The 15940-nt window shown below is 40.9% G+C and overlaps 1 protein-coding gene across 1 annotated transcript; it reads right to left on the reverse strand.

Moving 5' to 3' along the window:
- Positions 1-6299: 6299 nt before the first annotated feature.
- socs6a (suppressor of cytokine signaling 6a) lies at positions 6300-15544 on the reverse strand. The gene is made up of 3 exons (XM_085173038.1): positions 15094-15544; positions 14573-14642; positions 6300-14245 (listed from the first exon to the last, which is right to left on the reverse strand). The coding sequence occupies exon 3, from the start codon at positions 14117-14119 to the stop codon at positions 12509-12511; it is 1611 nt and encodes a 536-aa protein (XP_085029164.1). The 5' UTR covers positions 14120-14245; positions 14573-14642; positions 15094-15544; the 3' UTR covers positions 6300-12508.
- Positions 15545-15940: the final 396 nt, after the last annotated feature.

Genomic DNA, 15940 nt, shown 5'->3' on the forward strand with positions numbered 1-15940 from the left:
GCACATCCCTGTAGATCTGTTTAATGACAGCTGTGGATATTTAACCGTCCTCCTCAAACAGAATTATTTCAGTTCTGCTTGAGCCCGCTCCCACAGTTCATTACTATTGCATGGCCCATGGCCACTTTTACTCATCAAGACGGCATTACATTATTTACAAACTGGAAACAATTGAGGCGGCGATGTATTACGCGACTGGGAGTCACCCATTAAAAACCTTATCCTGAATTATGAATGAGTATTTCATTTACTATGCCACGTTTCATTAAGCACTATTAAATGGCGGTGCTGATGGTGTACGTAAGGGACATTTGTTGGGATACTGTTTCTTTCAGGAAGACAACAAGAGGGCAAATTCAGGTTTATTTGACTTGTCCTGTTCAGGCAAAGACAGCTTACAAAATGTAATGGGATTGAAGGATTTCAAGCCGAGCCTACAATGCTGCAGGGATCTTAGGTGTAGAAAGGATGGGCAGACTGACAAAGAGAGACTCAAGACAACGTCAGTAAGATTAACTGATATAGCCACTGAGGAGGCTGTTAGCTGACTTTAATGGCCCATGTCATGATTAGGATTCCCTCTACTAACTCTTTAGGCTTGATATTGTAAAGTGAAACCACATGCTAGCTCATAAAACATTTTTTGTTCAATGCTCCTATTGGATTTTATTATTGGCCGAAAAGGAGATGTAAATAATACGATTTTATCTTGGGAAATGCACTCGTTCTGCATTATATCTACAAGTGGTAGACACGAGCCTCTGTTCCCCACAATCCCTTCAGTTTAAATCTATTTTTAAAGGACTTCCCTCCAGGTCCACGTTCAAGCCAGCTATCCCTGTGCTGGTTCAGATTTATGTCAATGTTAGAGCTCGTTCCTCTGATGTTCTCTATCAGGGGGCACGCTGTGTACACAGAGTATATAGACTATATTTTAAAGAATTGTTGTAACAAAATCGCTAAAAAAAAGTCACATCATTATGTTGGCTTGATATATTTCATATATTTCATCCATTTCTTGTTTCTAACACCGTCCTGATACAATATTGTATTGAATTTACAGCATTAATGTCTATTCTGAGTAATTACCTTCACCTGCAGTTGGGAAGTCTCTAAAGACTGAAAATTCTTCTTCAGGAGATCATAAATGTTCTACAAAATTTCACTGCAATTCTTTTCAAAAGCCAACTTACCAGCCTAGACGGCAAGGTTTTCACACTCATCAGCCACTTTGTTAGGTACACCCTGCTGGTACCTGGTTAGGCTTTTACATTCAGAACTATCGTAATTCTTCATGGTGTAGATTCATCAAGGAACAGAAGAGGATTAGGGCCACTGGAAAAAGAAAAAAAGTGGGGACGTCTTTTTTCTTCGAATCCCAGGGGGGAAAAAAGATGGACATCATCTTTCTTTTTTTTCAGTGGCCCTAATCTTCCATATCAAGGTGCTGGAAGCGTTCCTCAGAGATTTTTGTCCGTCTTGACATGATGGCGTCACACAGTTGTTGCAGATTTGTCAGATGCACATCCATGATGTGAATCCCAAAGCTGCTCCTGGATTGAGATCTGGTTACTGTGGAGGCCATTTGAGTACAGCGAACTCATTGTCATGTTCAAGAAACCACTTTGGTTGATTTGAGCTTTGTGACATAGCACATTATCCTGCTGGAAGCAGCCATCAGAAGATGGGTACACTGTGGTCATAAAACAGATAGAAAAGCTGGTCAGCAACTATACACAGTTAGCCTGTGGCATATAAACAATTTCCAGTTTGGCACTAACGGGGCCAAAGTGTGTGAAGAAAACACAATATCCATTACAGCACCACCAACGACCTTTCATGTTGTTAACAGCAAATCCTGACCCTAGCATCAGAATGTCACAGCAGAAATCAAAGCAACATTTTTCCAGCCCTCTATTGTCCAATTTTGGTGAACCCGTGCAAATTGCGTCCTCAGATTTCTGTTCTTAGCAAACAGGAGTGACACCCGGTGTGGCCTGCTGCTGCTGTAGCCCATCTGCTTCAAGGTTCAGTGTATTGTGCACTGATAGATGCTCTGCATACCTTGTATGTAGCAAGTGGCAACTGGAGTTAGTTGTATTCCTATCAGCTCAATGCGGTCTGGCCATTCTCATCTGACCTCATCAACGAGTCATTTTCTTTCCCTGTGAACTCACTGGATATTTTCTCTTTTTTGGACTGTTCTCTGTAAACCCTAGAGATGGCTGTGCAGGAAAACCCCAGAAGATCAGCAGTTTCAGAAATACTCAGACGAGCCCGTTTGACACCAGCAACCACAGCACATTCAAAGTCACTTAAATCACCTTTCTTCCCCATTCTGATTGAACTTCAGAGGCTCATCTTGACCCTGTCTACATGGCTAAATTCATTGAGACACCTGAGTAGATATGTGTATTAACAAGGATAGGTGTACCTAACGAAAGGGCAGACAAGTGCATATAATATTAAATTTGTTGCATTAAAGGTGCTTGGATCCCTTTAAAACAACATGATACGTCACTTTAAACATCTAGATACACATCATACATTTTCCAAAACTGTTTACATATGTGAAGCATTAGGTTGGATACCAGTTGTAGATATCCATCACACCTATAAGCTTTCAGAATCTTTTTATCTTTTATAAAGACCAATGCCAGTACACCAAGTCTGTCCTTTGGGACAAACTGCAAATCACCTGTGATGGTATCACAGGCATCCTGAGCAAAATATCTTTCTACTTCAATAGATTACAGAACTGAGGAGGGAGCCAAGGCTGCCATAACAAATCCGTCTCTCACCTAATTCATTTGTTTACTATTTCCAGAGATGTAGCTTTTAATGTAGTGCATTGCAGATACGCATGGCTCCTGAGATAATGTAATCAAGCTTTAAGGATGCCAAGCTTGTTAAAATTTCAAACCTTTAGGGTTGGCAAAGACAGCACGATAGGAGTGCATCAAACCATAATGGATGAAAAAATAAAATCTAAACTTACTATATATACCCGAACACTTAAGAGAGCTCATAAACAGTTTTGGGAAGCATTCTGGGGATGCTCAATTTAATAAAGTGCTGAGAGAAAAGAGTTTTTGGAACAAATAAAAACACGCTGATGATTTCTCTCTTTGTTTCCTCCCCTCCATCTCTCTCGAAAGAATTTGTCACTTTTTATAGTTTGATGAATCTCAGCCAGTGATGTCAAACAGCACAATTAGCATACATTTCAGTGATTAGATCACATCAGCCTCCTTGGAGCTGTGACTGTGGAGATGAAATGTTTGAGCTGCGCAGTCACGTAGAGTAAAAATGATGGATACCCATTTTACTTGAAAAAATATGATATGTAGGAAGAGAAATTACAACTCTGGCTAAATTGTCTGTTAAATGTTATTTTAAAAAAAAGAGGAAGAACTGATAGCTGCATATGCAAAAACAGTTGGGTTTCTTTTATTACAGCTACAATGAGCTCAGGCTTTGTTTGACAGTTACAAAGCAGATGCTACACCAGAGGTGTGGCGAACTGAGAGAATGAGCTCATCAACACCAGAGGGTTCAGAAGCTTCCTGAGGTACTGTAGCTGACACGTTAGAGTTGAGCTGGGGCTGGGATATTAGCGGGCTGGCTGCAGAGGAGGGTGGGGTCCCACTGACTAATGCACACTCAGAGGTCGGGGAGCTGTTAATTGCCATGCAACATCTCAGTTGCGGGAGCATGAAGCACTTTAGGGACTAGGGCAGTTCAAATAGTTGGGAGTGCGACTGCAATTCAATCAAAGTAGAAAATGATGGCAGCCTGGCCCTTGACCAAAAACAGATTGGAGGCAGGTATGTCATTAATTACACATTGTTCATTTTGTTCTGGCGGTGGACTTTTTGTCTTTTGGTAAATTTGTAATTTGCAGCTGCCAAACTCACGTGAGTTAAGCTTCATTTGTAAAGCTCTCCTGTTCTGGATACAGTCTGCGATCCGCTGGGACCTGCGAGCAGCAGGGTTCCTGCTGCGAAGGCGAAGTTCATAGCGCTCTATTGGCTGTGCTTTCGCAGACCTACAGGGGAACTCCATTCCTCGTTAAGCAACAAACCACCACCTGTTCTCATTTCATCTCTCCCATCCTCGCTGTGCCTCTTGGACCACTGGTGAAGGGCAGACACCCAGGTACTCCATGAGGAATGGAGGCAAGTTTCCCATTCAAAACATTCCCCATCCATTTCCTGATGGCTGCCACCTGTTCTCCCACCCTCAAGCCCCACACCCCTCCCAACACCACACCGCAGCCCCAGGCACACACACACACGCAGCTCCCAGCTGAAGGATGGGCAGATTGTTGGATGGAATGAGAGTGCATTGTCAGTGTCACGGGGGGCAAAGGAGAGAAAGAGGTGTGACTCTGTGCTGCTCGATGCCCCTCAACTTCCAGATGTCACTCTTTTTAATGACATAATTATGACTGTGTTATGACTCCCCTTGGCCTTCAGTCAGTGCTGGAAACCACGCATTAGATACTAGCACGAAATGCACATAAACACACAATTCCTGCATATTATTAATATTCTCACTAGTCAATGTCAGTGTGGCTATGCCACTGAAATTGTAACAATGTCTTTCTGAAAGATAGTTTATAGGATTCACAGGTAGCTGATTTACATTTCCTCCTGCTGCCAGACAATATCTCACAGAACAGCATAATAGTGATAAGAAAATAACATTTTTTATCACATAATATGTGATGCATGAAAGAGTCTAACAAAAGGGATTACTTTGTGAGTGTCGAATGGTGAAAGATTATCAATCAAATATCAAAGTGGCCAGCTTCTTTGCTTACACCCTGGAGCTGGGGCCATCTGGAATAGCCATTTTCTGGTCATTAACCATGCTCGCTTCTCAAGAATTCAGAGTTCTTGCGCCTGTCTGTAACAGTGACTTGAGCTGGTGACTCCAATCTTCACCATTTGAACCACTTTGTTTGTTAAATTCAGCTTGGTTGGGAGACACACTGCTTTTAGAAATGGATGGTGATGAAAGGCAACCCAGAGGCATACAGTGTGAGACACCCAGAGTGGTAGTTTCCAGGCCAAATTCAGCAAACATACCCTCCACGAGTACATAGGAAACTGTGAAGAATGATCACAGTGAATAGCACGATGAGCTGTTGTTTCAGTGGAGACCTGCTAATGATGAAGGCAGTCCTGTCTCTAACAGGGCTAATTGGGGTTCAGAGGCGCCTAATGTATGATAGATGGGGAAGGAGAGGGTCTCAGTGGTGTATGGCACTGCTGGCATGAGATGACAAGCATTAATAGAGCTGAACCTTTCACTCTGAGCTGAAAGACATCTGTAGCCAGCAGGTAACCTCAGCTTTATCATTACAAGCTAGACCTACTGATGCTCTCCTGGCATGACAATTTAAAGCGATATATATGTTTGCTGGCTAATTCAAGCTGTCAACATCATCCCTGTTTGTAGGTGAAAAATGGGTGCACCACGCAGTGCACCAGATGGCAGGAGCGCATCATCAATCTGAGACAGCAGACACTTGATGGATGGAGTCTCCAGAGTAAACAGTTTCAAACTAAGAACCACACAGAAAAGAAGAAGGGGAAAAACCGGCTCACAAATGAGCACTTTTGTGCCAAAAGAGAAATGCAACAAACATATTTTAGTTTGGGGATTAAAAAATTTCACCCAAGAATCAAAAAAGTCAGTAAGGGATCCTGATATTAGACTCCAGCTGGTGCTAGAGGTTAGCGTAGTCAAAGGCAAGTCAACAAATAAAGATTTTAATGATATAAATAGTAATACCGATCTATTGAAAACAAAGGAGTTGCATGTGTTAGAGCATTATCACCCAACTCTTATTATTTCTATCCCTTTTTAAAATAGCAGTGTTTTAGATACAAACTGCTGCTGAGTGGGCAGCGCCTCTAATGCACCAACCAAACGCCCCGTGCTCACCATTTCACACCTTTGCAAGGAAACATTGTAGCAAAACAAAGTGTATAGCAGGTTTTTGGTAGCAACAAGAAATCTCTAACATCAGAAATTTGTATATGAACATGCACAGCCTGCAGAGTTCGCTTTGGTTATCACTTGAAGGGGCCGGCAGCTAAATGTAAGCTGGGTGAGGTTTCCACTATTCATTAGTGCAGCAACTATATTTTCCTATATCTACTTATTTAGTAAAATCTGTATGGAAGCCTGTTTCCGCCACTAATAAAAAAAAAAAAAAAGGATCCATCAAATTTTGAGAAAATAACTCGAAATTTTGACTCATTAACTCGAAATTTTAAGAGAAGTAACTCGAAATTTCGACTCATTAACTTGAAATTTTAAGAAAAGTAACTCAAAATTTCGAGTTAGCGCTGCCAATCAGTAATCTACGTGAATGACGTCATTTCCTTGTTACCCGGAAGCTGAAGCCCTCAGCTACAAATGCTACAGCTAAGCTACCAGTATTACAGCCAGTCATAAATATACAAATTGCTGATTGTTTTCAGCGTGGCTTCACAAATGATGAAATCCTTGTGTTACTAGCTGAATCACATGGCGTTACTATCACCAAACGTACTCTCGAAAGCGCCGATTTGTTGCGATCCAGTTTTTATCTATGTAGATTACTGATTGGCAGAGCTAACTTAAAATTTCGCGTAATTTTTCTTAAAATTTCGAGTTAATAAGTCGAAATTTCGAGTTATGGATCCTTTTTTTCTTTTTTTAGTGGCGGAAACGGGCTTCCATAAATCAGAGATGTTGTTAGGCAGACTTGCTGTTAGAGATTGCCTGAGCTAGCCTTCATGCTAAGCAAGGTAAACTAAAAATGGCTAGTGGTAGTTTCCCACGTACCTTTTTAAATACTAATGATGTCAATTTACTCATACACAAAGAAAAGAAAGCCAATAAACATATTTCCTAAAATACTTTTGAATGCAGTTTTTTCTGCGTAGCAGAGATATTCTTTTGTAGTCCAATTGCTTTGCATAGAAAACAGAGACACATATTTGTTGGTGAAGAAAAGCATGTAGGCGGACTCTCTTTAATGCCAGAAATATGATCCCCTGGTAAATTCTCAATTTCAACCACTTTGAAAAAATGAGCAGTTTATTGTTTCAATTTTGGATTTGCTTGTTAATCAAACATAAATTATCAACAAAACAATCAAGAAAATACACACCTTGTGAAATTAGTCAAAGCACCCTGGCCAAGTGCCCTTTCCCTCAATGTTTTGTGTATTTCTACATGAAGTGTGTATTTCTGCCAAGGATTCAATCGCACTGTACCCTTGGCAGAAATACACCACCAAAGCATAATGATTTCACCATGTTTGACAGTAGCGATGGTTTACTTTTCCCTCCAATCATGGCAAACAGACTGATGCCAAACAGCTCAATTTAAGTCTCATCTAACAACATCGCATTCTCCCAAATCTCATCAGATCTTCTGAGGGTTCACTGGTAACCTTAAGAGGGGCCTGAACAATGGCTTTCTTGAGCCTGGGTACTTTATAGGCACCGCAAGAATTTATACTATATTGGTTACCAACGGTTTTATTAAATCACACACCCAGTGTGATTTGAGATCTTTAAGGAAATCCTGCTATGCAGTTCTGGGGTCAACTGTTCAAACTGCCAAAAGTTGTAATTTTCTTACCAAACTACTTTCTGGTGTTTTTATAGTCCATTCGAGCCTTGTGGAAATAGGCAGTCTTGTTCCTCACATCCTTTTATAGATCTTTGGACTTTTTCATGGAAGGTCAAGTTAAAGATGTATACTAGGAGTCCTGGTATACTACTCAACAAAGTGGTGCAATTAACTGTGAATGCTGCCTTGGTAATTGTTAATAATTAAGTTGACTCGTTAAGACTCATTTCCCTTATTCCTTTGTGATTTTGTTGATACATTATATTTAGCTATAAAATTAAACTGCTCATTTCTCTGTAAGGGGGTGTAATTATAAATGAATCACAGTGTCAAATGCTCATTTCCTCCCACTGATCACATTACACCAGACCAAACTGTGATTATTGACTTTCATGAACATAAACTGTAGATTGTGTATGTTGGACAGAATACACTTAAATTTCCATTTATGTGATGTGTCAGGATTGCTTCTTCAGAGGAGTTAAATGCTGAAGCAGCATAAGCGATGACAAAAGTGACAGCATTTCTTCAAAACAGCCACCCAAAAGTGATGTACACTAAAGTGAGGAAACGCAGGCAACTTCCTGGGTATGAGTTAGCAAGGTGAATGAGGCCAATGTGACGTCTGCAGACAAATACAAAACTGCTGAGATGCTGTGTCACAATATGACAGGCTGCACTCTGCCAGCAAAGTTAAACCTCCCCCGCTATATTCTGAATATAAACAGTTTGAAAAACTGCAAATTAAAAAAAAAAAAAAAAAAAAGGTAACAGTGGAAGGCAGAGATGAGTCCTTTTATGATGGAGGCATCACTATATGACATGCGACCACCAGTGTGCGCCATGAATAAATCATCCCGAACCGGGCGGTGAGAGTAAACAGTTGTGTATCTTCACCTCAAATGCCTAGAGAGGCCTGTCAGACACAGCAGTTAACAAAGCCTAACTCCTAATCATCATGCGAACCATGTTTCAGCAGATCCAAGTCCACAGCTGACACCATTACCCCACTCCCATCTTCTCCTCACTTTACAACACAAGAACTCACTCAGTATTTCTCCAGAGTCAACTTAAAGTGAAGTTAAAGCAAGATGGTAGCATTGCTGTTAATCTTTCCCCAGAGTCTCTGCTTCACTCAGTTGTATTCAAAGACCGCCTGCATTGTCTTTGTAAATTAGGAAACCGGGGCTTTGGGATTAGCTGCCAATTTGCACCCACTGTGGAATGAATCTCCTTAAGACCTCCGTGATTTACCCATTAACACGGCTGCACGCATGACCCGGCTCTTATCGAGTGCATCGCTGGAACAAAGTATGGTTTAAAACAAAATCAGCATGCTTCATCCTGCCATAAAAAAACTCTTTAAAAAACACTTTTTTTTTAGAATATAGTTTTATTTATAATTTATAATTGGCAGATACAAAAAACTCTTGAACTGTATCCAAAATGTGCAATAAATCACTGTTGATTTTTTTCCCAAAAGAAAAATACAAAAAGACCATCTATTTTGGAAAGTTGACAACCAATGTAAACTGGAGTGAACTGGTAATTCTACAGAGGGTTTACTAATCGCTACGAATTCTCCTTTGACTACAAATCTGCTTTGCTCTCCCAAGATGAAAACCAAAGTCACTGTGTGTACATACATCTACATTGGTGACATTCTATCCCCGCCCCCCGCCCACACTGTTAAATACAAGAAAGGCAATCATATCTATAAGCAGCACAAATGTGTATAACACATTAAAAGAAAAAAAAAATAACAAAGAGTTTTCAAATTGTACCAAGATATTCACGTGAGAGAGGGTAAATAAAAGGGAGGGGCATGTCCAAACGTAATGTTGTAAACAATTACCTTCACTCACCGAGATGCACAAAACAAAACAACAAAACAAACAAAAACTCGAAGCTTGCTTAGTGCTTAACAGCTGTTCTCACTACAAAAAGCGTCAGCAGTCTGAACAAGCATCAACTCTGGAATCAAACTTTGAAGGCAATAATGCTTAATAATAAACTAGTATTTTGAGAAATCACAGCAGCATACCGTATGCAACTGGCTCCTGCGTGTCAAAATTTGATAACAGATTAAACATTTTAATGGCAATACATTTAAAAGAACATAGTATTATGGGAAAAAAAGACTAACATTTTATTTTTTCACATTTCAACTGAAACACATACAAACGCACTGAAAACATGATTAATAACAACATTCATGCCGTGATCCCATTCCTTGACAGCAAATGAGCATTTACAGAGGCTTTGAAATGATGCTGGTGAACTACCCTTTTTATCCCACAGATATGACAACAAAAACTCTTTTTAATCTGACAGTTATATGAACACATAGGGACAAATGTGACTATTTAACCATTAAAATTAAAAGAAAAAACCCCCCAAACACACACTCACTCACACACACACACACACACCAGCTGAAGGAAATCTGTAGGCAGGAGAGGATCCAAGTATAAAAAATGTTCAAGTGCAAATAATGTGTCTATGTAGTTTTTATGCTTCCCATGCTTTCTGAAAATGGTCTGCAGGCAGATAAAAATGGATTCCTCAAACAAGCGCACATTCCCTCTATACAACCACATCCCCCAGATGGCAAATGTCACAAAACAAAATAACCAAAAAAAAAAAGAAAGAAGAAAAATCAAGAATTCCAAAAGAAAGAAAAATACATTTCTTGTACAAAGAATATCCAGCCAATGCTTGTGACAGAAACATCTCTCGACACAGCCGAACGCACGACCCAAATCCTTCATTCCTATACAACTCAAAAGCTTTAAAAGGTTACGTTTTTAAACATGCAACACCATTCAAAGTTCCTATCTAATTTCTGCTGTGCTAGATTCATAGTAACTTCCGCAGACACCACCGTTTCCAGCTAACAATCTAGAACTATGCGCTAACGACCTACCAACGTTGTTCCAAATACTTTTAAGGACACTGATGTCAAAAAAATAATAATAATAATAAAGAAATGCTCATTCATAATGTGAAAGCACAATTCCCTGTCAAGTATCCATATAAAGCACTTGCGTAGCATACTGTGTGCTCGTCCCTTTACTCTGGCAGAAACAGCCCAGTATAGAGATAATCCGTGGGGTAGTGCAGTTCTGTGGAGACTGAGAACAATGTGACTGAGCAATGACAAAAACTCTACGCCTCTGTTTACATGTCCTGAAAACCCATGTAACACTAATGGCAACATGCAGCTGTGACTGAACTTTTGTCATATGCTGAAACACTGACATCACTCCGAGATGGCGAGGAGGACTCAACTCTGGCTTTCCCAAATCCGCTCACCTAAGCGTCCTCAGTTTTAGGATTCTTTTGATCTGTGTCCAGCTCATTGCAGGCATTAAGAGACTAAGAAACAGCCATCCCTACATTCAGATTGTCAATTGACTAAAGACCTGTTTTTTTTTTTGTTTGTTTATTTGCCCCCCCCCTCCAGTCGTAAGTTAATTGAGGGCAATTTTGTTTATATATAAACTGCCCAAGGTAAATGCAACTGCGCATTTAACAGCCTTTTACTCAGTGTCGCGCTTTAATAACAGCCAAAAATCTCTCCCCCCCTTTTACTGTGACATCTTCTCTCAATTAGTGTAGTTCTACAGTGCCTTTAATTGACAGTCTTAAAGCCTTTATAACATGCAGATAAAAGCATTACACATAGTGACAAACTTGTTAGGCCTGAGCTGCGGTGCAGTTTTTGTAACATTCCCAAAGCAGATTTTTTTTTTTCACTTTTAGCATATTTTAAAAAGGTTTATACATAAACTTTATGCTGTTACCACAAACAGCACAACATTAAAATCCAGCATTATCAGTACCTTTAGGCTTGCACAATGTATAATGGCTGCATGCAGCCATATAATTTAAAGCTACGTCTCTCAATGATCTGTTTGAAGGCTCTGGCAGACTGGCAGATTGTGGACATCTTTTGCTATACAGTCATAAATCCTGGATGCTAAAGGTAAACCTTTCATCAACAGATAATCATGTTTATAAATGCCTATCTGTTTAACAGTACGGCTGAAAACAAGCCGTGTGACAAGCTCCAAAAGTAAAGTCGGTCCCATATTAAGACAGAAGCACTTAAGTATTGGTCATATAAGCGCTGCCACGCGCCAATAAAGGGTCTGTTAACGCATCACGGAGAAACTTAATCCTCTGAATGAGGAGTTAGGTTTGTAAATTTGCAAAAAGAAAGATTATAATCAGAATAATAGGTCAGTCGTTGCAAACATGATGATGCCCTACCTTTCTATTTGACTAACAGCACAGTACAAATGCATAATGTTCTCATTTGCAGTCTGAGTGTTGTAAGTGAAGGGAAAAAAAAAAAAAAAAAAACAGCAAAAGATGAGCCAAATTGGTCAGTCTCCAGAGACCTTAAAAAATACCGCTCCATGTTGGAATCATCCTTCATATCTACTACAGATTGAATTTAACAAGTGATAGAATTTTAGAGGAATATTCGTTTCCCTACTCCGCAGTCTCAACGCCAATATAATTTCTTTTAAAAAACTAACAAAAAACGGTTACACTTGCACAGCTGGATTATTGTAGATGTAACCAACATCAGCTTCTGCACTTGATGCATTCGGATGAGATTACTTGGCTGTATATCTCTGCTGTGTTTTTGCAATAGATTATGTGCTGGCCTACATTTCTGGAAGTAGAGCCTCCTGCAAAAAACCCCAGAACAGTGGAATGAAGGGCCGAACAGTGACAGGGTCACACGGACACAAATCAAGAGCCACCAGAACCAATCATCTCAAAACTGTAGTTGTCTGTAAACCCCTTTTGTAAATCTCTTAACTGAACACAAAAGTGCAAATTACCATCTGTATCCTCAGTAGTGCTTCTCCTGCAGATAATCTTTCATCTTGTTAGGTAAGGGCAGTTTTTGGATAAGGTCTATTCTTGTGTATTGCCTAATGACAAAGCGGCAAAGGTACTGCAGGGAGCGCACTTGCATAAACCGAGATACTGGGTTGGTTAGTCTGACGGGGTAGGTTGCAGATCCTGGTAAGCGAGATCTGGAATAACAAAAAGCCCCATTCTCTGAGTCTTTGATAGAGTGTTCAATTAAGTCAACAATTGATGTGTGTCCCTCCACGTCGGGCTGCTCGTAGAAGCTGAAGCGTCCGTTGGAGTGTTCGATGCGGGTGTGGAGGGTTTTGCTCTGCGATCTGAAACTCAGGCTGAGCAGGTATCTGTCATCAGAGCTGTCTCTGACCAGAAATGATCCATCGGCCAGGTTGACCAGCTTTTCCTCTGCCTCCCAGCGTGTGATGGGACCCCAGTACCAGCCCTGCCTAGCAAGCTTCTTCAGCTCCTCTGTCAGGCTGGTCACAACCATGGGCCCGCTGCTCTGGACTGAATCGTATACCCGACTAACCCCAGGAGCCGAATTTGGGTCAAAGTTGAGGTGGTGTCTTACTCTCTCAGCTACCTGGCTGTCTGCAGAGCTAAAGCCCGAAAATGTCCTTGGAATATGTCCATTACTAGTCATGGGTGGCAGGAGTGGAGAAAGGGGAGGTGGCATCTCCACTCTTGAGTTTTGGAGCATCATGCCAGCAGAACCAATAAGAATACTATTGACTGAGGTCTCCATGAATATATCTGGAGGCATCCCATTCACCAGTTCATGCTCCTCCTGTCCCTGCTCTGTGTGGAGGGACCCATGGTCTGCCTCTGTCACCACCTCCATAGGAGAGGAACCTTCCAGGCAGAAAGAGTGAGACCCTTCGGGATACATTCCCTCATCTAAAGGCATTGTGTACTGGATGTAGTCCTGGGGCGTCAACCCCAGCACCACAGGCACATCATTTTCATCAATATTTAGATGCAGCTCACCATTTTGCGGTTGCTGGAGATTCTTTAAGGACTCTGCTTGGTCCTGAAGGAGCCCTTCCATCTGGAAATCATGAAATTCTTTCCGGACACCGTTTAAGTTGGGACTTGGGCTAGGAGAGTGAACCATGGCTTTAACTTTTACCTCCATTTTGATGCACGCATCATCAGAGTTGACAGACCGCAGAGGCCACGGAGAAGGGCTATAATGGTGACTCCGGAGGGATGCAGATCTAAGGGGTCTCTGAGCTTTTACCTCATTGAAGCTGATCGGGACAGAATTAGATGAGAAGGTGTCTTCATCGTCCACTGAGCCTATGGTCGAGGCGCCGCCTTTCACTTTCGCCTTCTGTTTGGTAGACAGCCTTCTCTTTAGCGAGCCCATCAGAGTCTCACTCTTTGAGCGGCCCTTGTTCTGTCCCCCTTTTTCATCTTCGCTAGCAATATCACAGGCAGAAAGCTCTTTGGTGTAGCAGCCCCCAAAAAGTGACTCATCCTTAGAAAACTCTGCAGTCACTGAGGGCTGCTGGAGCATGACAAAGTCACCCTCCTCTTTGCCCTTTATGCTGAGTGACTTGCGGATGGTCTTAAGGCTTATCTTCTTCATTCTGACAGGCCCTCCAAAATGAGGGCATGGGATGGCTCTCCTGGTATCCTGATGAAAGTACTATCCACCGTGTCCTCCCATCAGGCCACATGAAACAAGTCATGCACACAGTGGAGCCATTAAACCCTGTAGTGAGAGAAATAACATGCAAGATATTCTTTGTTTGACTTTTAAAGCACACTCTGAGATTGTTATTTATTATGTTCATAATATTGACTTAAGCCCTTGAACCACATAAAGAAAAATAAAGCACTGAAGAAGGTTATTGTGGCCCTTAAACACAGTCTCCCACTCTCTTTTAAGTTGTACATAACCAAAAAAACAAACAAACAAGCACACACACAAACAATATCATCAGTTTTAATATCTAATTCACTAAATATTTCAAATTTAAGATCCTCAAACACGAAAAGATGTCTGATAACCAAAAACAGCAGCAATCTGATTACTCACCATGATGAGCAGGAAAATGGTGACTCAGTTGGCTGGGTCAAGTTCCACTTCCACCACCTTTCATTGGATGCTACCAAAAACAACACAAAGCCAGCTCATTTGAAATGTTCACGTCTGATTAACATGTGAATTTACCAGAGGAAAACGTGCATCGTCAATCACGCACATTAACATTTAAAGTGGTTTAAATAACCAGACCAACCTCAGCTACATTTGTCCTTACCTGAAAAGGCCTGCGGACACAAAAGCATGGATGTAGCTTAGCTCCGGTTGTTAGCCTTTCACTTTAACGCCAATATTGCAACACCGATGGTTACAATGGTTACCATTGCAATTGAAATAGCAACAACAACAAACAAAGCCAACCGAGATCATATCCGATGCCAATGTGAGAGCTGCTGTGTTGCTCAGATGCTATAATAAAATTTTGCTAACGACCAGTGTTAGCATGGTCACAATAAAAGTGTATTTGTAAATACCTGTAACCGCTTATTGTAAACACGCACGATATAGTCTCTTACCTGATCACTTCTGCTTGTACTGATGGCCAAGACAGCACGAAGGTTTACGCATTCGCCTTGCACAACACCTTCATTTAAGGTTCGCTCCTTGACGATTGTTGGCTAATGTTAGCTTGACTTATACAGGCTTAGTACCTGAGCCAGCTAGCTTTGTTAGCGCTTTCTGTCGAAAACATTACCATCACCTTCCCTTCAGTCGGCTCCCACGCAAAAAAGAAAGCGCAAAGCGATTATATGGCAGGACCCTGTGCTACTCTAAACATATAGCTTTAAATTGCCGAGCAGAATTAAACAATAAGTTGACATCTTCAAGCCTAGGTTGGCTAACACTTTCTAGCGTTCGGCCTCTTCCTTTCTTCCTTTGTTGCCTGTTGAATTGTGGGAGCAGAGTCAAAGGACTCAGATGCAGCGAATCAGACACACAGCAGCTCCAGCACAACCTCACACAGCCCTGCTACTCCGACATCATGTGCACATCAAATCAAGGAGAAAAAAATTAATTAGCATGAAAATATAATTTTTTCTGAGATTTATTTATTTATTTATTTATACCCTTAAATGTGAATTTGGGAAAACGTTTAATTCTAACTGCTTTAATGCAAGGAGTTGTTAATGCTTTATACTTTAGATGCAAAAATAGAAGATGTAAAGATGTCTGAAAGGGTACCTGTAGGCTAGAATTCAACACACTTTCAATTTAGCTAAAGTAAAAGTATTTAAGATGCATCCTCATTTCTGTGCTGCATCAGAAGTGGAAGTGTTACGCCACAGGAAAAACTGAAAAAAGGACTGCTTAAAAAGCTACTGGAAAAGAGTTGCTTGCAAAACTTGCCCATTCAGTTCAGTC

The sequence above is a fragment of the Neolamprologus multifasciatus genome, chromosome 9 (genome assembly GCF_963576455.1).
Source record: "Neolamprologus multifasciatus chromosome 9, fNeoMul1.2, whole genome shotgun sequence".
NCBI lineage: Eukaryota > Metazoa > Chordata > Actinopteri > Cichliformes > Cichlidae > Neolamprologus > Neolamprologus multifasciatus.